Source organism: Bombyx mori, chromosome 5 (assembly GCF_030269925.1).
Source record: "Bombyx mori chromosome 5, ASM3026992v2".
NCBI classification, from domain to species: domain Eukaryota; kingdom Metazoa; phylum Arthropoda; class Insecta; order Lepidoptera; family Bombycidae; genus Bombyx; species Bombyx mori.
This window is the reverse complement of record NC_085111.1, coordinates 10022009-10046085: the sequence shown is the minus strand read 5'-3', so window position 1 is coordinate 10046085 and position 24077 is coordinate 10022009. Positions and strand designations below refer to the sequence as shown.

Genomic DNA, 24077 nt, shown 5'->3' with positions numbered 1-24077 from the left:
GTAAATATTCCTTCATTATGATAAGCCGCACCAGAAACTGGAAAAGTCCGTACTTACTTAAAAAATTGAATAACGAGATTCCAGTCACAGTGCAATCCCATTCTGCGACACGAGTTCAGTGAATTTAAGAGGGCGCTACTGTAACAAAGCATCAGAATTTTAAAAGAAGCTTCAAAATGTTTTTAATTGCCGAAAAATGTTACTTTTTCAATTGTTTGATTAGTTCATTTCATCACATCGCACGTATTCCAATTCTATTTTACTTCATTCAACTTTATTGGTGCTAAGTTTCATATTCGTTTTTATAACAAAAATGGGTTTAGCCTTTTGTTAGAAAAGATTTAATTGTATGAGATACTGTCCATTGCCTATGGGAATGAGCTGATTAAACAAAAAACTCTTTGGTTTTGATCAATTTTATGGTACCTACTTAGGTATCGATATTTTAACAAAAAACATTTCCGGTTAGTGATTAAAATGAATATGATAATTCTAGTCAACATGAACATGATTGATATTCTTCATTATTATTTTTTCTGAAAATTAAATATTTATAGTTATGATTCTAAGGATTACCAGTTAGTGCAATAAACACTAATTTGACTTCTACATGTGCCAACACAACAGCTTCGTGTTTCCGTAATCAACAAATGAAGTTGACGTTTCACCGCGTAGCAAGTGAAAGTGTCACGTCGATGGAAATTCTTGTCAGAAGATTTTTTCCGGGCTAATAATCTCTATTTACTAGTGTACGGTGCGCATATATCTTTGAGTAATATTTTAATTAAAAATAATAATTTTCGGTGCTGTTTTATGTCATAAAAACTGTTAGAACATTTTCTCTAAAATAAATTGTGCGTTCGCAGGTCTAGGTTAATTCCGACGAAAATGGGTGTAAAGCCTGCTATTGGACGAAAAACTAACAAAAACCCTCCCATCTTCAGTCATGAATTTGTAATTCAAAATCATGCAGATATTGTTTCATGTGTTGTTATGGTTTTCCTGGTTGGATTGATGGTACAGGTAAGGAAAAACAATATGCCACGTATGTCCAATATTGTACCATATTTTGTGATTGGAATGTTGTTTTACGGTTGTCTATTATTGACTGAGCCTTTAATTCCAGTCTACAAGTCCCATTGCAAGCTTGTTCATCAGTTTACATCACAATGTCAGTGGAGTGGAACCAACGAGAGAAGCGCCGAAAGGCGAACCTTTTACTTATGAATCTGGGTGGAAAGATGCTTGTGCCGTGTTTTTCTATTCACTTGTCTGTATTGTGATGCATGCTATTCTTCAGGAGTACTTCCTTGATGTAAGTATACGAATTTAACAAAACTGAACAGATTGCAACAATACCAATATGTGTATTTTTAATCTTAATGAATTTGCTACATTATCAAAGTGTTTTTTCTGTAGTTTTTTTATTAAAAAAAATGTTTTAGAAAATTTCCAAGAAGTTCCACCTCTCAAAATCAAGGTTAAGTGCTCTCAATGAATCTGGACAACTTATAGTATTCCATCTCGTAACTCTGGTATGGGGTGGTGATGCTATACTCCGGGAAGGTTTCATTTTCAACATCTCTCAGCTTTGGGAAGGTTAGTAAAATTATTAGAATATTTTATTAAGAAAAAAATATATTTATTTAAAATGGGGTCTGCAGGATGTGGATAGTATGAAACCTGTCATAATGTTGAATCTTGTAGGAGGCCTATCCAACAGTGGATGTCTAGTCTTATAGTGCTGTTGATGAAAATTGAATAGGGATTCAACTCTTTAAAAGATAGAAATAGACTACAATTATGAACTACTGTTTAAAAAATATAATATGAAGCATTATCAAAAATTTAGCCATTAAGTAAACATTTATGAAGTAACTAAATGGTGCGTTGCATAATGTTATCACTTTTGTAACAAAGCGTCTTGTTTGTTCAAGTTTGTAATTCAATAACATGATCTAACAGAATATTGGTAATACATATCATCACAAGAGAAAGGTTTTGTTACTAACTTAAAAATAAGTAACATAGCTTTAATTTCCAAATTAAAATTTTAAATAAATTGAAAATTCAAAAAATCCCTATGGTTGCTTGGCAGAATAGGTTCTACTAGCGTAATAACATGATAATCATCAGAGATATTTGACAGGCTACCCAGTGCACCCAATGAGCTTCCTTCTCAAGTTATGGTGGGTTGTCCAAGCTTCCTATTGGTTGCACACAATCCCCGAACTGTACTTCCAACGTATAAAGAAAGATGAGTGGGCAGGACGCATACGAAATGCTGCTACAGCTTTTGGTTTTGTAGCATTGGCTTATGGATTTAAGTAAGTTTTCTGATTCTATTACAAAGACTTAAGACTTTGTGTAATTAAGTAAATTAATGAAATTAAATTAATCTGTCTAAGTACTGTCTAAAATAATCAGTAAATTATTTAATCGTTGTTCCGTATTAAAATAATTAAAATATTTGAAATATTTACTTAAGTGGATCTTTTTTGTTAATGCATGTTTATTATACTCTATACACATAATATAGTTTCCAACGCGTGGGAGTGTGCCTAGTTGTTCTTCATGCCCTGGCAGAATTTGTGGCACATTGCTATCGTCTCAACACAATCCTCAGGGGAGAACGTGAAGATTTCTTGGACAAGTGTAAGTTTAACAAAAGATGTCATATACAAGTACATGTAGTTAATCCTGTGTTGATTAAATTTTTTTGTAAGCTCTGTACGATCATTAGGTGTGAAATTCACCATGTGAATATACCATTAAAGTTTTGCTGAATTCTGTAATTAATTTTCTTAATGTGGTTCTAAATGAGGCTGTAGAAACAGTAAATATTAAGCCTTACAAGTTGAACACATTTAACTATCGTAACACTGACAACATAAACTGTGAGGTAATTGAAGTGTCACTAATTGTATAAAAATAAACAATAATATTCTATGGAATCTTTACTCAAATATGAAGAGTAACATTTATTAACTTAGAAACAGCATAAATTGTTTAATAGCTCCTTGAAAATATTAAGTTAGCCTTTTTTTTTCAGTTCTAAGTCTTGTAAACGGGACAGTGTTCGTGATCGTTCGCTTGTTCTCTCTCGTCCTTGGAGTGCTTACTTTCTACTTCGGACTCGCCGGTGTCGCACCCTTACTGGTCAGAGTGGCTGCTCTGTCCTTGCTTGTCTCTTTCCAGGTAATCACTGATGTTTGTAATAACAGTCACATGTATTGTTAAGTATAAGATTATATTTGTCATTCTTAATAAAGTAGGTTTAATATTTTATGCACTTACCCTCTCATTACTTCTTTGGTGCAGAGTGCATTAGAAATAAATGATATTTAAAAAATCAAGTAAGGAGACAGGATCTTACATGAAAACAGTTTTAATTCGTACACCTACGATAAGGCTCATCCAAACACGCTCGTAGACACCCGCTCTCACACATACGGTCATACACACAAATTCTAATACAAACACGCTCACACACTTACATTCATACATACTCACGCTCACACACACTCACGCTCACACGCAACGCTTAAACACGTATCCACACACAGAGATTTGTTATCTATGGCGATTAATTTACGTAAAATAAGCAAGAGGGTCCGAAACTAACGGTCTCGTGCTCGGAATAATATAATTTTCTGTTTCCAATTGCAGGTCTACTTGATGTTTAACTTCATATCTGAAGCTATTAAGCAGAGGCAAGAAGCTCGTCAGCAGGCTCTCGCGCGACCTCTCAAGAAAGAGAAGAAGGAAAAACCCAAAAAGGAAAAGGGTAAGATTCCAATAATTTTGAATCAATCACTATAATACTACATCAAAAAGCATCTCATACTTTATAGCAGATTATATTACTTTTTACTAAATTACGCACATATGTAGTCCAATTTGTAGAGCATGAGAAAAATATATTAAAATGAATTGCTGTTCGTTAGTCTCGCTAAAACTCGAGAACGGCTGGACCGATTTGACTCATTTTGGTCTTGAATTATTTGTGGAAGTCCAGAGATGGTTTAAAAAGTAGATAAATATGAAAATGCTCGGAATTAAATAAAAATAACAATTTTGTTTTTCCTTTGATATGTCCCCCGTCGGACGGATTCCTTTTGTTTGTTTTAAGTTTATTTTATATAAAAATTTAGATCTTTTATCTATCGATGGAGGCACTACGAAGTCTATGGGGTCAGATAGTTATATAATATGATTTTCACTAGTTATGTTGAATCAAAACTACGAATTCATAGTTACTGATCCCAAGTTTTGTTTTCTTGCTTTGCTTGTATTAAAAACAAAGTGAACAAGGCACAATATTTAGTTTATAATTTTTATAATTTTTGAGATCCGATTTCTGGTGCTAATATATTGTGCTGATACAAAATAGATCATCATCATAGTCTGTTACTCTTCGCAGAACAGTCGTGGTCACGTGGAATCCATGTTCATTATATCCTATAGGAAATAGATAGCTTAATATATATGCGGAAGATTGATTTGCTTCTGATTTGGTTCCTGATAGAGACGTACTGGTGGTAGGACCTCTTGTGAGTTCGCACGGGTATGTACCACCACTCTGCCTATTTCTGCCGTTAAGCAGTAATGCGTTTCGGTCTGAAGGGTGGGGCAGCAGTTGTAAGTGTACTGATACCTTAGAACTCTTATCTCAAGGTGGGTGCCGGCATTTACGCTGTAGATGTCTATGGGCTCCTGTAGAATTTTTCGAATGAAATACTTAACAAATTTTCACGATTGATTTCCACGGTGAAGGAATAACATCGTGTAATAAAAATCAAACCCGCAAAATTATAATTTGCGTAATTACTGGTGGTAAGACCTCTTGTTGACGGGTAGGTACCACCACCCCGCCTACTTCTGCCGTGAAAGCTTCAGTAACCACTTAACACCAAGTCGGCCGTGAGCTCGTCCACCCATCTAAGCAATTAAAATACCTATGCTTTAAAGTCCTCAACGAAAATGATTTCTATGCCCGTTTGATTGTATTATTAAAAATGTGTCATTTATATTAAACAGTGAAAAAAGCTCCCGTCGACGAGTCTGACCTGCCCGAGGTGGATCAGAACACGAACAAGACCCTGAGGCAGCGACAGAACGCGACCGCTAAAGCGAAGTGAATCTAGGGCTCCTCTACCTGTTGACATTAGATTAGTTTGTCGTCATCCCTTACGTAACTGAGTCTTTCCACTACAATTATTTAGTTCTTTGTTAGAAATTTTAGAAATCGTGTTGTCTTAGCACAAATACGCAGCTGTACATGACTACGGAATACACAACTGATATTAGTAATGCGTGCGATCGTCATTCCAAGCCTGTGTGACAATTTTTATATATGTATAATTTAATTCGTGACATCAAACAAAACAAAGTGTATTGTCATTAAGGTATAGTGGATACAGGGTTGTAAAAATATCTACTAAAGTGTAAAATTGAATGTCTAGGATAAATGTTTATATGAATATATTGATGGATAAGACGGAGCATGTACTGTGTGTTTGTACACGTTAAATTAAGAATATTCCATGATAATTTTGCATTTTGATGTGAAATTATTTTCATTTTAATTTTATATTCAAAACCAGATAACTTATTTTTATATGATTTTTTTTACTTATTTTATCTATAAACGTTTTTTGTAAACAAATTTTAAAATTTATTTTACATGTTTCAGCCCTTTTAAAATTTTAAGTTTCTTCAACACATCTATGTATGTATATTTTATTAAATAGAAAAAAAAAACATTTTGTAGGTCTGTGTATAGTTACACTTGAGATTGAATTCATGTTTGATGTAACGTGTAAAATATGTATTAATGAAACTATTCCTAATGTGAAATTGTGCTCATAAAATTGTTTATATCATTTTCTTGATAATTGTCAATTTTGAAAGCTTAATGTTATTTTTATTTCGAAATAAATTTTTGGATGAATTCTGGCGTTTTTTTCTCTGTAAAATGTGATGTTTCTTTTTTCGTTTTGTACCTATTGTATATTATATATTAAATAACATCAACTACAAATCTTATTGCGGAAACGGCTGGAATTAGAATCGATACAGCGACAAACTGGACTTCTCATGTAGTTACTCATTTAAAGTAACCCGAATAACGTGCGGGTATTTTTTTTTTCTTGATAAATAACACAGAAAACTTTTATTCAGACTAGAACGAGTACGAAGAAATCTTAACCATGATAAAATTCTAACGTTAAATTCTGTACATAATGAGTTAAGTTTGGACTATTTTAAAATAAAAATTCTAAATTTAGGCCTTTCGGGCTAAAGAACAGAAGATTATAAATTCTGGAACAATCCCATTGTATCCTGTCATCTCAAACCAAATTACCAAACAGCATGTACCAAATTTTCTGAGCTCATATATCTTTCCAACGCCTGTTGAATGAGATATTCATATTACAAATAAATGCTAGGTGCAAGCATATTTATGTTACCTAGTATACTAATTACAGTGTCAATGTTCTATATCAAAAGGTAAATGGATGAGAGAATATTTTTCAATCATTATCAGATTAACAACATGTTTAAATAATTAGAAAAACATGTATTTTACCATAATATCAGATCTTTTCCTACGAACTTGCCGTTTAGTTTACACACAGTGAATTTTTTTTTTTTTTTTTTTTGTTTTCGCCTACACGATGATCGCTTACGATTTTCAAATGGAAACCTTTTTTCATCACAAATGACAATGCGGTTCAAAATCCCTTCGTTTCTGCGTCTATTAAGAAACGCACTGCATACATAAACACGTTTGTCGCGCTGGCGATCCTTCAGTTTGGGTACTACTTATCAAGTTTTTTTACCATGCCAATTTGACGCAAATGCATCAATATTGTTTAATAAGCTGGTGCTTACTCAATGTTATATTGAGTATTGTCGCCTTTAATTCATCGTTGTTGACTGACGTCGTTGTAGATCAAAATGTCCATTTCGGAAGCATTCAACCAATAAGAAGTCATATGTAAATGTAGTGAAAAAAAACCTCTAATCGATAAACCAATGATTGATTTTAGATAATAGGATTCCAAATTTTTTAAATAAAATTCAGTTGGACTTAGCCTTTGCTTAGAATTTTATTGGCCAGTAAAAAGGTAGCTTCGTAAATACGTATTTTAAATATTAATTTAATTATAATAATAATAACGTAACAAAAACTATGTTTTTTTCCTTTTCGTCATTGATAAAAGAACAACGTAATATACTAAAAATCGATTAAAAAATAAAATCTGCAGTCTACAATTGCTTAATTCGGCTTGTATGTAATAGGGTTGTGATTCAACACGGCTGGGTTTCACTGTCTTGTCGAATGTGCTCCATAAGGCATGGCACATATTTCAGTTTCAAGGGTTTAAAAAAGCTGTTAGTTGAATGCAATTGAGGCATCGAAATTTTTACTCAAGGTCACGTGGCATATTCGTTGCGATGTCTCCGGCTATTGCCTACCACTTGATGGGTTGTGTGTACCTACAAATGTAATGTCATATAGGATAAATATAATTACTCGATATGAACATTTGGATAACGCTTCAGTACAATATAAAGACAGGCACGGGCGTATAAGAATGTAATTTTATATGAATGTATGTAAGTATGTATAAGAATGTAAAAGAAATTTGATGTTAGCATGCAACTTTTAGTCATACCTAGTTACGTACTGACGCGTGTTTCATACACGGTCTCAGGATGTTACATCAATTGAATGTACTGGACGTTGGGCAAAATTATCATGTCGTCTAATGCATATGTATAAAAGCAATAAAATTAGATTATATTTATCACGCAAATTTGTAGTGTTTAAAATTATTCCATTAAAAGTTCCTAATCATTTAACTAACTACCACTCTGAAAGTCTACCTAATTTCATTGCGGTACTCGCTGTCTGCTGCTACAAAAAGCTTAAATAGATAATAAAATACGAAATCACTGTAAGTGGGTTAAATGAAATGGAGCTGACTTTCTGCAGCCTAACATTTTAAACTACGTAAAAAAACGATTGTATGGAAGCTTCCATTCAGTCTATAATAGCTTTTTGTTAGGAGGACCGTTATAGAGGACGCGCTCGCGATGAGATGCGCGCGAGTTTCAGTCAAGAAAGCGATAGCTATATAAAACTCTGTTGGAATGCGTCAAAGCTAGTTCTTGCCTCGTCTTTGCGGAGTTTCAACGTCCAAAATGCGAAGCCTTACTTTTGTTTTGTTAGCCGCGATCCTTGGAACCGCTCTCGCAGGTTAGTGCCCTTGTTTTTGCTGACAGCCCGTCATTCTGAGATGCAGTGATGTATTTTTAGTTAGTCAAGTGTTTTCTGTAGGACTTGTTTTGTGTAATTTAAGAATTTGCATGCATTACTTATTGATTTTTTACGAGTTTTCCATTATTATAAGGCATGATTTAATAGTCATTACACATCTTATCGTGAAACGTATTGTAGTTTTATTACTAATCATATTACACACTGGAACATTTATTTCAATTTTACCGGATAAAACATTTGCCTTAATGGTACATCACGATAAAATTACTGAGTAATATTGACTAGTAAATTCGAAGATTATCGAATCTAAATTCATGCCTAAATTAAGCATTAAGGATTCGATAAAGACAATCATGACCTATCGAATTATATTTTTTATTATATTCCGTCATCATTGAACAAGTCACGATTTAATTGTGAGGAACGAAACTAAACACGAAGATGATCTCAACATTGGTTCCTGTTATGAATAATTCGTTTCTTTTTTTGATTATTGCTTAATTTTTTTGTACATACGCTTTGTGTCTACAAGTTTGATTAGTAATGTTTTATAGAATCTTTGTAATGTTGTTTTGTATTATCGCAGAAATTATATGTCTTCTCATTAGAATACAATAATATACCTAGTAATATTGGGGCTAGCCTGGTGATAAACCTAAAAACGTTGCAACGGAATCTCGGAATAGCCAGGGATTCATCTTAACGAGGACTTTAACCCTCAGACTCAGCCCACTGAGTCTCTCGCCGGATCTTCTCAATAGTATAGGGCGCGTTTCCGATCCGGTGGTAGATTCTGTACGTAAGCACTGTAAGCACGGCTCTTGCTAGGGTTCGTGTTAGCAACGTCATCAGGTTTGAACCCCGAGCTCACCTACTAGTTAAGATTCCGCTGATATAGCCTCTCAAGGCAAGGCTCAGCTTAGGCAGGAAAAAAAAACGAGGACATAAAGCGTATTTGTTAAATATTTTTTTCTATCAGAATAACTATAATGCAAACGTAGAAAAGACATGAACCATATAATTCGTAGCGTCGGAAAATGTCTCTGTTAAATTGTGTAAGTCAAACCGTTGCCGTAAGGTCACTAACCTTGAAACGAAACGCATTTCCGTTGCATACGTGCAACATCACGAGATATGTCGTAACGTTAGAGTGACAGACAGAATGCCCTAGTGTAAATTGAGATGACTAAGAAAGCACAAATTTCTCATATTAGTTAATAATTAAAAATAGTTGAAGGATATAATAAAATAAAAGTAAGAGATTTAATATTTCCAGGAAAGTATTATGGATTGATCCTATGTATAATTATAAAATAAATTAATATTTTCAGTGGGGCAATATTACGTGCCGCGTTCCTACTACACGATCGACTCCGATGGGCATGAGTCACAACCGGTACCTCTGCGGAGATTAAGGAGGTCGCTTAACCCTTACCCTTATTCGTACAACCAGGGAGCAGAAGGAAGTGCTGACGTCAGCGGAGTTGCTTGTAAGTTTAGAAAGATTTTGAATAATATTTTGTGTTATTAAGATTGGAAGGAGTTTAGAGGAGACTAAGTTTGCGTACCTTATGTTCTGATTAATAATGATGTACTTCAATGACTTCAATGACGATGTGTCATTGAAGTCATTGAAGTGACTAGCGTGACGTGAATACCGGATTGAAGTCCGGTATTCACGTCACGCTAGAACATTGAAAAGTATCTCCAGTGTGTGCTTTCAAACTCTTCGCTGTTCTTGCGTTCTCAGCTATTTTGTCTCGGAACAAAAAAAACCAACAGAAATTGAGAACAAAGCGAAAACCTGTGAAGAACATTTAGATCGGCGATTTTTCGTGTTTTCTCTGCTTTCTCGCGAGATTCTCGCGTGGATTCCGGAACATGCCAGAATTTTACCAAATAAAAAATATCTGAGTATGAACAGAGGTCCGGCGAAATAGATTGTGAGATGAATTTTGTAATTTGGTAGAAAGCTTACTTAGACTTTTAATTTAAAAAAATCGACACGGTTCTAATTTTTTTATTGCTTATATGGACGAATGAGTACACTGGTCTTAAGTGGTCACCAGAGCACCTAGACATGAACAACGTAAATGCCATCACCCACCTTGAGACGTGACTTCTAAGTCTCAGTTCTAATTAATGAACAATATTTTTTTTAATTATTTTATGTGCCTCTTACGACTCCCTTTTCGGAGCCCATAGACGTTATGATGTGAACATCACTACCCTACTTGAAATGTGATTTGAAATTCATCATTTCATAAGAATTGCAGCCATCACTCAAATTAGAACATGTGATTGCTGCAGAAAAAGGCAGAGTAGTAGTGACAACGTATAAATGCTCTAGGATAAGATTAAGGAGGACAAAGGTAGAAAAAACTGGATAGGAAACCAAGGTGTGGAAATATTAGAAGCTCGAATAAGCTTAATATTTTACAATATGCAATGCTGAAACTGCAATAGTAGGTAGTTAGTTTTTCAAATTCATATTATGTTGATGAAATTTACCAAAATTTTACTTCAAGACATATTTAAAAATATACAGCGCATTCAAATTCTCAATTCAACTCAAAGTTTACGCAAATAACACTGAATACATAGATTAATTAAAAGGAAGTCCTTGAATTAGCTACATCAACGGTCACGAATTTCTAAAGACGTCATTTACTTAATCAAAACTCTATTGTACGCTATTTGCTTAGCTGGTAATACTTTGGCAATATTTAATGGACTAGGTATATATTTATTATACTTACCATTTTGGTTTCTCGAATAACATTTTAATACATATATTTTTTGAGACTAATGGTAATAATAGTAAACTTTTCTATGTAAAGTATAATATTGTAAATTGTTTCGATTTAAAAAATTTCGCTGTTCGAATTTGAAAAAACCACTGTTTCGAATTATTTTGAATTTCAATCCCTTTTTTATAAAACGTTAACGTATTATTAATAATATTAGTGCTTTATTTTTGAAGCTACGATTTCATCTCACCTTTTTTTTACCGTCATTATTATAATGTCATATTTATTTCCAAATAATGACAAAAAAATCAATTTCACGGGCGACGGTCGTAAAAAAGCAGAGATTTAACTGTCGGGAAAACCGAAGAAAATACATAATGTGTGTAGTTAATTTCAAATGTTTAACCGTTTACATGTACCATCTCCTGTTTTACATAGCAAATGCGTTAACTGCACTTGCGGTCACTTCGGTATGCGTAGGTAGTCGGCGTGGACACACACACAAACATTCGAGATCGCTGTTAGTAGAGCGTCGGCGATAGTGAAACGTGTAGCGCGGCTTTAAAACTTTGTGGCTGTTCTTGTAATCAGTAATGCCGTTCGACTAACGGTTTCAAAATTCTCGAAACCTCTTTCATTACGCTTTATGTAGTTCAATTTGTCGCGATAAAAATGACAGGTGCTCACAAAAAATGAGTTGCTAATGATGGTGCGAAAATTTAAAGAATTCATAACTAAGTTTAATATTTCGATAAGTCAACAATACTACTTTATATTGTTGTCATAGAACAACAATATAAAGTACATAATTTGTGACTATTAATTTTGAATATTTTTGCGGTAAAGTGCTGCAAGTGCTTTTTTTTTAAAAGGTGTGTTCTTTCGAACACTTCGCTTAGATTACGTTGTCATATAGGCATTGGGGGTCATTAAATAAATTAATTCATATCCATTTTTTAAATAAATACTGAAGGCGAAATCTGGTTTATTGTATCAAAAAAGTAATTGTTCCTAATCGTTAAATTCTGAGGAAGTTTAAGTCAAGTTGATGCAATTGAAATCCTGATCACGCAGGAGCCAGTCACAGTCGACGCCCTAGACACGTCCTTACGGATCCATTCATTAATTTATTAATTGTCCATCCGTTACCTTAGCATTAGACGCCTTCAGCTCTAACACTAGGAGCAGGTTTAGGGACGCCGGTAACCGTACTCGTCGAGCTCGACAAAGAGGTCGACGTGCAACCTAACCCACGCATCAGCACGTTTCTCGCTGGATCTTCTCAGCGGGTCGCGATTCCGATCCGGAAGTGGATTCATTCGCGAAGCAGTTGCTCTTGAGTTGTTAGATCTCCTTCGGAGGCGCTCGGGCAGCTGTTAGCAAATCCCACCGCTTCTGGCTGAGTCTTTGCTCGCTCACCTGTCCTGGTGAAACTGGAAAGGCCTCCAGGACGCCAGTAATCCTTGAATCATAAAAAAATCAATTGAAATTTTATTTTTTATTAGGTAAAAGTATTATTTTTCAGTCAAACAGAGATGATAAAAGAGAGCGCTGAATTTATTTCTCAGAAATTCTCTAGATCGTAAAATTCAATATCTAAAATTACGAGTATTAACGAAATTGTGTTTCACGAGTAGGTCATTATTAATATTTGATATTTGACAGACAGACTACTTCAAGATACTTGACAAGATACTTCAGATAAATGTTTGAAAATATTAGGTTTCATACTTCAGTGGAAAATATGCGAAACATTTTTCGCTTGAATGAACATAGTAGTAGGTTTACAAGAATCTATTAATTATAAATAATATATTCTTGTGGATCACTACGCGCTAAAGATAAATTTATATTGAGTTATCTATTTTAATGTAGTACAAGACAAAATTGGTTAATATGTATTACTGTAGTATAAAATATGCTTTTATTCAATGTTTCAGTAACACGTACAAAGGCGAAGGCACGTTCCCGTACTATAACAAGAAGCCGGGGCAGCGGTGTTGGCGATTGGGGTGTGCCCGCCGGAGAATTCGGAGATAATCTGAATGTTCTCAGGTATTTTTAAATAAATCATTTTATTTTAATACCGTTTTTTTACTGTAAGCCAGCGATCGATATCACGGTCCACCTGGCATTTCGTGGTTACCAGAATCAACAGACATCACAAAGTAAAAACCGTTGCCCGCCTTGAAATACGAGGTCAAACTCACAATTGTGTCCAACCATTGTTCTTGCCCTTCAAGAGGAATGCAAGTTCTTATCCGACCGCGGCGGAGCAACGCAAAGCCGCCGTCGACCGAAACAAGTCTTATCGGATCGCCCTCGGTCGGTGCTTTTAGGTCACACTCGGTGCTTTTAGGCCTCTCAAGTACCGGTCAACGTCCTCGTCGAACTCGTCACCTACGACGCATTTTGTTTTTATATATATATATATGTGTGTGTGTATAGGACAAAGTATAGATTTTCACGTCATTACGGATCCTCCTGAACCATTAACGGTACTTTTAGGACCATCAAACACCGATCACCGTCCTCGTCGAACTCGTCGATTACAACGAAGAGTTCGACGAGCGACTAACCCATGGACACAACCCAATGAGTTTCTCGCCGGATCTTCTCAGTGGGTCGCGATTCCGATCCGGTGGTAGATTCTGCGAAGCACTGCTCTTGCTACGGCTAGTGTTAGCATATTCACTCAGGTTGAGCCCATGAGCTCACCTACCTGTCCGCGCGTAGCTGGAATTGCCTCTTAAGCTACCAGCGAATAGGTAGAAAAAAAAAGAACGCAAGACTGTCTCGCAGCAGGAATAGGCAGGATGTATCCATGTGGGCTCATAATACGCCATACCATCAATATAATCTTGAATTCTCTATATTCTAAGCCTATTATTATAACCTTTTGAAAGAATTAAATTTAAATAAATAATTAAAGACTAATTAATAAGTCTAAGTAATAGCGAATTTCTAAGCAACAGCTCAGACATACCCTTGTCACCTTGTCATTCCTAATACTCATGAGTAACGGTAACCACTCGCTATGCCTTATGGTCGTCTGTCTAATGTGGTAAAAAAAATACTTCTGAATTATTAGATACATTACACATTCAAAGTACAGTATTATACAGTAAAAGTTAAGGTTAATATCGAATTGATCAGAATTAGACATATCAGCTTAAACTGTGATGTCAGATGTCAGATTTTTTGTAAAGCTAACACTTTTTTCTCTTCACAGGCACTGAGACCGCAAATATATAGGTAAATTAAATAGCAAAAACATGGTGACGGCAACATACTTCCTTCTATTAAAATTGTATGAGCATTTTCGTTTATAAACTATTTTCCATCAGTTGCAAGCTTACACCATCCATTATAGATGTGCATCGATGTTTTGCAACTGCCGGAAGATTTATTTATTGAATAAAACTAATAATCTAACTTTAGTAAAGTTTTAACGATCTAAATCTTTTTTGTGACTTTTCGGAATAAAATAATTTTGGTATAAATTTGTTTTTTTATTTTCTTCACATTTACATTACATTAAACACGAGCCTTTTAGCGCTGTAATGACGAACGGCTACGTATCTCGCTTTGGGAAATCATTAAATAAAAACTGTTGTTTCACAGTCAAAAGCCCTTCTGGTTTATATCTAACCTGTAGTTCTAGAGGCCTAGACTTGTGTTTTCGTTTGTGCACGAAGACTATTCGATTTGTCTACATTGGATGTTTCAGGAGGAATGCCTGATGCTAATTGATTTACAATCTAAAATGATAGGTGATTCTATTAGTCTAAAATTATTATTATGTTACATTGTATATGTGTATGTTTTTTTTATAAATGTGTATATGTAAGGAATTTGTGTATGTATATGTACGTATATGTGCGTATGTGTATATACATGTACCGGCAATGTTTAGAATACCTAAAACGTTAAGATAATCGTAAAGTAATCGGTAATTTCGTTCTTAGCGATAAGACCGCCAATTGTAGTTTTTTTTTTGTATTTAATGTTTCGCATATATTTTTTTTATTTTTGTACAATAAAGAATACTCTCTCTCTCTATTTCTACTGTGAAGTAATCATAAATTCTAGTTTGAATTTCAAGGAGTTGGATAGTCCGCCGATGAAGGGGCACTGCGATCATGGCCGACAACCCACAGGCGTCCAGTGGGGGCCGTTTGGTGGGGAGATAAGCGTGCGTAAAGAATGCGTTGACTTTACCTCCAGCCTGCCTCGGATGAGATCCGCCTCATCAGTACAGAAAAATAACTTTTTTTCTAAGCTTTTCTTGATATTCCATTAATTTGATAATTTCTAGACATCAACCATTATTTAAGATGCTAGAATAAGAAGCATTTCATATTCAACGGCCCAAGCTACGATACTCGCCTGTGTTGTAAAAGCCCGAAACATAATAAATAATATGCGAGATTGATTGATGATTCTGACTCGGAATTAATCCTGGATCGCGTGGAACAGAAGATAGGGTGACCACTGAATTGACCGACAGATGATACTTAATCCACAGGTCAAGGGCGAGACAGACCTAAGGACTTGAGGTTAAAATGAATGTTAAAATTGTATATTTTTTGCGTGTTTGATTTTTATTACACGATGCTATTCCATTGTGAAAGTAATTCGTGAACATGAGTTAAGACGTATTTATTAGAAAAATCAGTATCAGAGTAATGGATTCAAACATCGACATAGTTGGATTGCTCGACACGAGTACCCTAAGAGTCTTATCATTTAGAACACAACAACTTATAAATTACGAGTTTATACCGACTTACATCACCATGATTGCTTGCACTATTTTCTGTAACTTATCTGTCACGCCTTAAAGATATGACTAGAAAAGCTAGTGCTGCTCTATATGGTATACGGACGGTAAAGGACGACTAGTCTTTTGTGTACGTTTGACGATCTGTGTGAAATGTGCCATTAACCCATATCTCATAAAAACACTAGATAGATTTTCATCAAAATAATTCAGTTGTAGCTTCTTCAGACGCTTAAAACACCTCTTTGTGTACGTGGGGAACAAAGGGAACAAAGGACATCATGAATATAATGTCTGTATGATTCAAAGCTAAAGAGTAAGAAATTGTCTGATCTTCAAAATACACGGTTAAATACAAAATACACACAAAATTTATGGTAGGCAGCGGCTTGGATCTGCCTCTGGTATTGCTGACGTCCATGGGCGATGGTAACTACTCATCATTAGGTGGGCCGTATCCTTGTCTGCCTACAAGGGAAATAAACAAAAACACGAAGTACATAAAAGAATGTTGAAATTTTGAAAATTCAATACATTTAATTTTTTCTGTCAAAACTTTCTGGCAAATATTTTGAAAGACACAATTTTTATGGTTGTAAACCTTCGATCAACAATAGTAAGTTTTAAACTGAGCACACTTGTAAACTGTTATAAAATTTCGCAAAAGTTCAAATTAGTTAGAAGCGTTAAATTTTATTCATGTCGGCATGTCGTTGTATGGCGATGTTTGAACAGGTGTTCCTCTAAAATATCCTTACAAATAACAAAACTATGGAAAGTTGACTATATTTTGCATTCTCAAATACATATATTTTACTTGATCTTCTCGTTGTTCCTAAATGCTCTTGCAAAGTTTCTACTATACACTATTTTTAATGTATGGATAGTATTATTACATTTGCTAGTATTTTAGGAATAGATAAAACTCTAAAAGAACCACTGATGCATTTTTGACTTGTATTTATTGAAAGATTTTCTAATCTTCTTTGCCAGAATAGCTTTTGAGTCTTAATGGAAATGCAATGAAGACGAAGGTATGAAATAAAAATAATAATTGTATATTGGACAATTTTTATTTATGTGTATTTACTTTAATAATATAGGTACTCGTAAAATGATATTTACCTGTGAAAATATCATTTATAAGTACAGAGAGCTTTCTTGTATAGTATAATATAACTATAAGTAGTATAATAGTAAAACCCGTACTTTTGACCATGTAGTCATATAATATTATAATAAATGTTAATACGCTTAAACATAATGATAAATAAAAACGCACTGATTGTAAAACAATAAAATAGCAACGGTACTTGAACTTCAAGGTAGCTAATCAGAAGGACTATTATATTTATTTTCTTTTTTATTGTCATGTAGACAGACGAGCATACTGTCTACCTCATGGTAAGTAATCACCGTCGTTCACAGACATCACCAATGTCAGTTGTCTTCCGACAATCCAAGCCGCTGGCTACTTTATTTTTATATTTAATGTTAAAACTGAAGCAAAGGGAAATCCATTAATAAGTCCAAGAAAGTGTCGTATATTGAGATTGTGGCGTTTGATTAGGGTTGCTTTAACGGTTTACTATTTTATGTCTTCGTTTTGTCGAATTTAGGAGAGTTTTAAAGAATAACAGTATTATTACATCACAGGATAGGATAGTGTTATTTCGTTACAGTACTATTTATGAGGCAACTCTAATCTGTATTGTGGTTTGTTGTATTGATAGCCAGGTTGAGGGTTAGGGGAAGGTGACGGCACGGGTGCTGGGGCTGGTGCCGGGAAAGGCGCTGGTGCAGGAGCTGGTTGGATTGCCGGCACGAAGGGCGGGGTTACAATCACAGCGTCGTCAGTGAACGCTACATCACGACCGGACGGAGCGAACCTTTGCCCAAACTGTCCAGGCTGCGGACGCTGGTAAAATTGTGGCGTCTGATAATACTGTGGCGTCTGATAAAATTGCTGAGGCTGATTCCCAAAGCTCGATGCACTCGGTGCGCCGTATACGCTAGATAAATCGTACTGGTTCGGGACCCCATATTTGGTTGGTAATTCCATGCGCCCGAACATAGTTTGTAAGAACGGAAACTTGTTCGTTAAATGAGACCATAGTCCAGACCCGCCGACTTGATTAGATCCTTGATTGCCCCAGAACAATCGTTGAGATTGCTCCTGTCCTAAGTTCGTGTAATCGAACTTATATGGATCATTGGGTCCGATATTGTACGGAGCATCCCTCTGCAGATTGTATCCTACGGCACTGCCTGCAATTGAAATAAAAAAAAAATATTGACTTTAAAATTAACAATAAAATACGCAAATACATAGACAATTCATAGAAAAATTAAGTTTACATTTCACGTACCGAGAACAAAGCACAACACAAGAGCAACGGACGCATTCATTATCGTACGAGTGACTGATCGACGACTGCGCATCATTATCGTTCGTCTTTGCATTTATACCACCTCTATTTACTCCTAAAAGTGGACCTTGAGGTAAAATACTCGTAACCTAATATTGAAAGTGTGAGGTAATAGTGCGGTAGTGGCTCACCCACTACCCAGGTCAAAACGCCGTGGACAATAGGTGCGACATCTAGGTGAGTCGTGCGACGCCGCGCCGCCTCGTGTTCACGCACAGGATGTACCGAACTGTGTTTTTACTCGCAACAATAATGCACCGTCGACAATGGTGTAATACCTTAAGAGATTCGATATACGTAATGATGTGATTTTTAATGAAAGTGAAATTAAAATGGATATTCGATGTCGATATTCAACTACATATAGGGCGTTTTCAATAAAAAAAGTTTGTATATTAGTCGGAAAAGGTTTTATTTTAAGTTTATGATGATAGGCTGCTATCATAATAAACTTCGAAACGTGAGGAGTTCTTCATGCTTACAAAGTCTCAATCGCCCGCTCTTCAAAACCATAACGCTGAACTGGTTCGAGGGAGAAATATAGTTGCAACACTGGTTCCACAGGTAAATTAATTTTGCAAGCTTAAAGCTTTGGCCATGTTACAAGATTGTCATCCTGTAATAACAATTGTAGAAGTCGTTCGTGAATTTATATTACCCTATAAGTATATCACCCTATAAGTATATAAGTATACCAAAGCTTGCTTACAACATGCCGCACTACTAGTTAATGTGAGTTTTTATTTCATTTAGCATGTTGATTCTTCATAGTAAAAAATGGGACCTACCCGAATTGAATTGAATTTAGGCACATGAACATGAACATGAGTACATAATATTTTTCAAAGGGAATTATTTGACGAATTATGTAAATTGGTCCTATCATCTCCTTTCACACCATCCGCTACTGGAACAGAGTTAATACCTAGCATCTGGACTATCTGGGAAGACTACTAAATGGAATTCCCTCCAAGATTGCTTTCTAAGCGCTATGATATGTCCTTGTCTATGTGCCTATGTGTGAACAAATTTTCCGGCTGTGTCTTGGCATTGCTGTTCACTGTATGATCGTCTACCCTCGCAGACAAAAAAGCACACTACGCAGCAGCTTATTTTCACTACAAAATGGGTTGATCTAAAAACCATGGAAAAAAAGTAAAAATCTATCTAATAGTCGGCAACTTATTTGTCGAATTCACTCAATCAACTAACGATGGACCAAGACTTTGAAATAATAATAAAAAATTGTATTCCGAAATATTAAAACAAAACAGTTATGTATATAAACACCCTGTAGATGATAAACTTCTGTGAAAAATGCATTGGGACGCGTGTGCGCGTGTTTACTCAACATAATCGGCATTATTCATAAGATAACCAGGTACGTATTTGTCTTCGGCGGTTGTCACGGTATTGTCGACGGTAGAAACGATTTGCGAAATGTTGCACAATACCTTTACATGTTTCACATACGTTCAATACAGGCTTCATTCGAAATAGATTAGATTACAAAAATATAAACAGTCCTTCCTCTTTTTCTAAGGCAAGGCGATAGTTTGTCATTCTTTTTGCTGACATCATTTACTTGTTGTCTTAAGTATGTACCTCAGATTAGGTACGTTAGGTTTTGTTTTAACATAATGGAACACATAAATTAGTCTTGTGCTTGGAAGGAGTCACTTCAGATTTGTCAAGAAAAATAATTAAATGCAAGGCTTCCAACCATAGTTCAAGAAGATTGGGTAATGTACTCGAGTGTAAGACCTTAACTGTGACCCAAAAAAATATTTTAATGATAAAACTTTAAGACCTCAAATTCATTCATGTAGTTTCGAAATTAAATTTTGATTTCAAAATTTCTCGTTTAAAATAACACAATGAAGGTATAATATAATATATTCGATATGTCAATTAGATTAATTTGTCAAACAATCTTTAAGATCTTGAGAATATAGTTAATTTGATTAATGTAAATTCTTGAAGGCGATTTGCGTTGTTTAGGTTCACATAGTTTGGCTTCTGTGTTATATAAAAAATATTACTTTGAAATTACATTAATCTTGTATCCATTTAAAGGTCAATATTAACAATATTACTGGTGAAATTCAATTTATTGCTGTAATGAATATGGAACGGACGATGTTTGTTTTACGAATTTCGAAAGTTTAAAGCTTTTTCAAGATTTATAGTGATTATGCTGTCAAACAAATGTTATTATCTTTTAAAAACTTGTTTTGTAATTATTGCTACATATTTTTAGGTGAATAGTTATGTCATTCAACGACCCATAGCTTGAGGTCGTTTTGGCGGGAACGCGAGTAGCGAAGCTAAGTTAATTGTGAGTTAATCGGTCACCGTCCTCGTCGAACCCGTCGCTTGCGACGAAGGGCTCGACGAGCGAACTAACCCATAGACACAGCCCACTGAGTTTCTCGCCGGATCTTCTTAGTGGGTCGCGTTTCCGATCCGGTGGTAGATTCTGCGAAGCACTGCTCTTGCTGGGGTCAGTGTTAGCAACTCTCCGGTTGAGACCCGCGAGCTCACCTACAAACGTTAGGGCGAAGCTGAAATAGCCTCTCAAGGCTATCAGCATAGGTAGGAAAAAAAAAGTAAGTTAAACGTGTAACAGTGGTGGTTCATTAATCGTTTAGCATCTGTTAAAGTACATTAGTGTGCAAAAAATAAACAAAGTCGTTGGACGTGGCTTCCCACGTTCCTCCAAAAATCCCACTGAAATATAAATAAAATGGAGGGAACCATTTTATTGGGACGCTACTTCATTTCATCTCATCTAGTTTCGTTTCATATAATTCAATTTCATCCTGATGGATTATAATTTCAAATAAAGTAACTGCACCTTATTCCGCTCATTTGAGGTATTTATAATAGGTTGGGGGAAAAGTCTTTTCGCATTATAGTATGAATGAACTTGTAATAAAATCTTGGCTATTTGTATCTGGCTGGTTTTGGTATCATTAAAAGTTTAAATTTTAAAGAAGATAATTCCAAATTCAAATTAGGAAAATGTGTGATTTTTATTTATTATTTGTACTGTCAAGATGAGTGAATCTAATGAAGAAATTCGATACATTTTAAAATTTTACTACAAAAACGATAAAAATGCAACGCAAGCCGCGAAAAAAAAAATTGCGATGTTTATGGACCATGTGCAGTGTCTGTGAGAGTAGCACAAAGGTTTAAGCGTTTTCAATCCGGAATTTTTGATGTCAAAGATGCACGTCGCTCTGTACGCCCTATTACGGATAAAATGGATGCCATTTTTGAAAAAGTGGAACAAGATCGGCATATCTGTAGTTACGACGTACCTGCAGAACTGGGAATTGACCACAAAAGAGTTTTGGTGCATTTGCAAAAAACTGGGTACACAAAAAAGCTCGATATTTGGGTATCTCACGAGCTCACTGAAAGAAACCTAATGAACCGTGTACTCATTTGTGATTCTTTATTACGACGTAATGAAACCGAACCATTTTTGAAGAAGCTGATAACTGGTGATGAAAAGTGGATCACGTACTACAAGTACGTGCGAAAAAGGTCGTGGTCAAAGGCCGATCAGGCTTCATAGACTGTGGCGAAACCCGGGTTAACTCGCAACAAGATGATGCTGTGTATGTGTGGTGGGATTGGAAGGGCATTATTCATTATGAGCTGTTACCACCAACAGGACCATCGATTCTAAGCTCTACTGCGAACAACTGATGAGATTAAAACAAGAAGTTGAGAGAAAGTGGCCGGAATTAATTAACAGAAGGGGTGTAGTTTTTCATCATGATAACGCTAAACCTCACACATCCTTAGCCACTCAGCAAAAATTAAGAGAGCTTGGCTGGGAGGTGTTAATGCATCCGCCGTATAGTCCTGACCTTGCACCTTCAGATTTCCACCTGTTTTGGTCTCTTCAGAATTCTTTAGGCAGTGTCAGGTTAACATCTCGAGAAGACTGCCAAAACCAATTGTCGCGGTATTTTGATCAGAAGCTCCAACATTTCTATAGCAATGGGATCATGTCCCTACCTACAAGATGGCAAAAAGTTATCGAACCAAATGGTACCTAGATACTTTAGTTAAATATAAATAAACTATATTAAAATATGTTGTGAATTTTCTTAAAAAATGCAAAGAAACTTTTTCCCCAACCTATTATAATAATTGAGGATTTTTATAAACTTGACACTGGCAACAATGGTATCACAAAAACCCAATTGAGCTATCTGAACACATAATTCTCCTGTTCGTGTATGTGTTAGTGAATTCCTATTAAATGCCTGGACCGATTTTGATTTAAAAAAATTGTTTGTGTCCCAGTAAATTCGAGTATGGCTTAGATTCACAATTCGGTGTTGTAATGACTTATAAAAAAATATCTTTGTTACGCTCCACATTGTTACAACTGATTTAAAAAGTTTGTAATTTTTAGATATAAGACGTGTACAGGACAACATCTGCCGAATCCGTTAGTTATAATTCAAAATGGACAACTGACTTCCACGAAATAAATGGACAATATGTATCTTCAATGTAGTCGAAATCAATTAAATATACATTAGGTTTTGCCCGCAACTTCGTCCGCGTGGAATAGTTACTTTGGGATAACACTAAATTTTACCCGCGACTTCATTTACGTTGAAGGTGAAAACATTTTTGAATAATAGAATGTTAAGGAGCTATTTAAGGTACCAAAATCACGCTTTTTAAACGACTTCAAAAGAAAAAATTATCAATTCAACTACCTTTTTTTTATGCAGGTATGTTCACTGATTTCTCGATTCTTATAATTCTTTTTTCTTTTTTTTTGTCCGAAAGGGTAGACTTCTCAAATGGTCCTGTAATGATGAGGATCAGGATCTGATGATGGACTCCTGGAGAAATCCAGAAAAATGTATAATATGCTACAAATGTACAAACTGCGATATCTTTTAAGATATTCATTAAACTCAAGTGATGTAAAGGGCAAATTTCTTTAAAATTAAATACTTGTAATGAATAACGTATTTATTTGGATAAGAATTAGTATCATCTTTATAAAAACACCTTCACAAATAATGCTTTATTTTAGAACAAATTTGGTTAGCATAAAAAAGGTTATAGTGAGCCAACCTTAAAATATAGACATATATGCTGTCGCAGACTTTTTGTAGAACTTTTCAAGGGGAACTATTCTGTCCTACATTATTTGAGCGAAACTTAACCGTTTCCGCAGCGCACACAGTGGAAGCTCTCAAAAGGAGAAAAAAAAACCGGAATTTGAAACATTCTTTATTAATGCTCCGTTCGTATTGGTCTTAGCGTGATGTTATATAGCTTATAATAGAACAAAAAAATTGTTAGTATGGATCATTTTATTTCAAAACCAGATATTTTTATTTTTATTCTTTAGTTGAAACTGTTGAAATGAGAATTCGAGAAGGTTAGGAAAAATGAACAATATCTGACGTGCTGTATATAGCTGTGTTTACTAAAAAAAAATATAATTTTGAAGTTGGGAAATTCACAAGGCTGATTCCATCGGATATCAATGACGCGCGAATGTACGAGTGTGTAACTTACTGATGGTAGGACGTTTTGTAAGTTCGCACGGTTGTTACAGTTTTCCTACTTGTTTCTGCCGCGAAGCATTTGATGGTTGGACGAGCTCACAGCCCACCTGGTGTTAAGTAGTTACTGGAGCCCATAGACGTCTACAACGTAAATGCGCCACCCTCCTTGAGATATAAGTTCTAAGGTCTCAAGTATAGTTGCAACGGCTGCCCCACCCTTCTAACCGAAACGCATTACTGCTTCGCGGCAGAAATAGGCAGGGT

General features: G+C 35.2%; 3 protein-coding genes and 2 long non-coding RNA genes across 9 annotated transcripts; 3 read left to right on the top strand and 2 right to left on the bottom strand.

The window, feature by feature from the left end:
- Positions 1 to 388: 388 nt before the first annotated feature.
- On the top strand, positions 389 to 5953 carry LOC101745731 (translocating chain-associated membrane protein 1). 3 transcript variants are annotated; one of them, XM_004930126.5, is made up of 9 exons: positions 389 to 754; positions 867 to 1023; positions 1127 to 1315; positions 1446 to 1599; positions 2150 to 2327; positions 2540 to 2655; positions 3053 to 3198; positions 3670 to 3787; positions 5041 to 5953. In XM_004930126.5, the coding sequence occupies exons 2-9, from the start codon at positions 889 to 891 to the stop codon at positions 5139 to 5141; spliced, it is 1137 nt and encodes a 378-aa protein (XP_004930183.1). In that variant the 5' UTR covers positions 389 to 754; positions 867 to 888; the 3' UTR covers positions 5142 to 5953. The 3 variants fall into 3 exon arrangements, with proteins under 3 accessions (XP_004930183.1, XP_004930184.1, XP_004930185.1); XM_004930127.5 differs by having other exon boundaries at positions 409 to 749; XM_004930128.5 differs by having other exon boundaries at positions 637 to 772.
- A 2010-nt stretch (positions 5954 to 7963) lies between these two features.
- On the top strand, positions 7964 to 14546 carry LOC101746063 (uncharacterized). 3 transcript variants are annotated; one of them, XM_004930130.3, is made up of 4 exons: positions 7964 to 8269; positions 9625 to 9783; positions 12984 to 13098; positions 14276 to 14546. In XM_004930130.3, exons 1-4 carry the CDS (start codon positions 8215 to 8217, stop codon positions 14280 to 14282), a joined length of 336 nt encoding a protein of 111 aa, XP_004930187.1. In that variant the 5' UTR covers positions 7964 to 8214; the 3' UTR covers positions 14283 to 14546. The 3 variants fall into 3 exon arrangements, with proteins under 3 accessions (XP_004930187.1, XP_004930186.1, XP_062524679.1); XM_062668695.1 differs by having other exon boundaries at positions 8099 to 9547; XM_004930129.3 differs by having other exon boundaries at positions 8062 to 8269; positions 12984 to 14546.
- LOC134198925 (uncharacterized) lies at positions 11992 to 14185 on the bottom strand. The gene is made up of 2 exons (XR_009973210.1): positions 14030 to 14185; positions 11992 to 12505 (listed from the first exon to the last, which is right to left on the bottom strand). It is a non-coding gene; the product is annotated as an uncharacterized LOC134198925 (long non-coding RNA).
- Positions 14547 to 16880: 2334 nt separating the features above from the next.
- Positions 16881 to 18555, bottom strand: LOC101746304 (uncharacterized). The gene is made up of 2 exons (XM_004930131.5): positions 18196 to 18555; positions 16881 to 18094 (listed from the first exon to the last, which is right to left on the bottom strand). Exons 1-2 carry the CDS (start codon positions 18287 to 18289, stop codon positions 17511 to 17513), a joined length of 678 nt encoding a protein of 225 aa, XP_004930188.2. The 5' UTR covers positions 18290 to 18555; the 3' UTR covers positions 16881 to 17510.
- A 1637-nt stretch (positions 18556 to 20192) lies between these two features.
- LOC134198924 (uncharacterized) lies at positions 20193 to 23263 on the top strand. Its single transcript, XR_009973209.1, has 3 exons — positions 20193 to 20465; positions 22694 to 22905; positions 23085 to 23263. It is a non-coding gene; the product is annotated as an uncharacterized LOC134198924 (long non-coding RNA).
- The last annotated feature ends 814 nt before the right edge of the window (positions 23264 to 24077 follow it).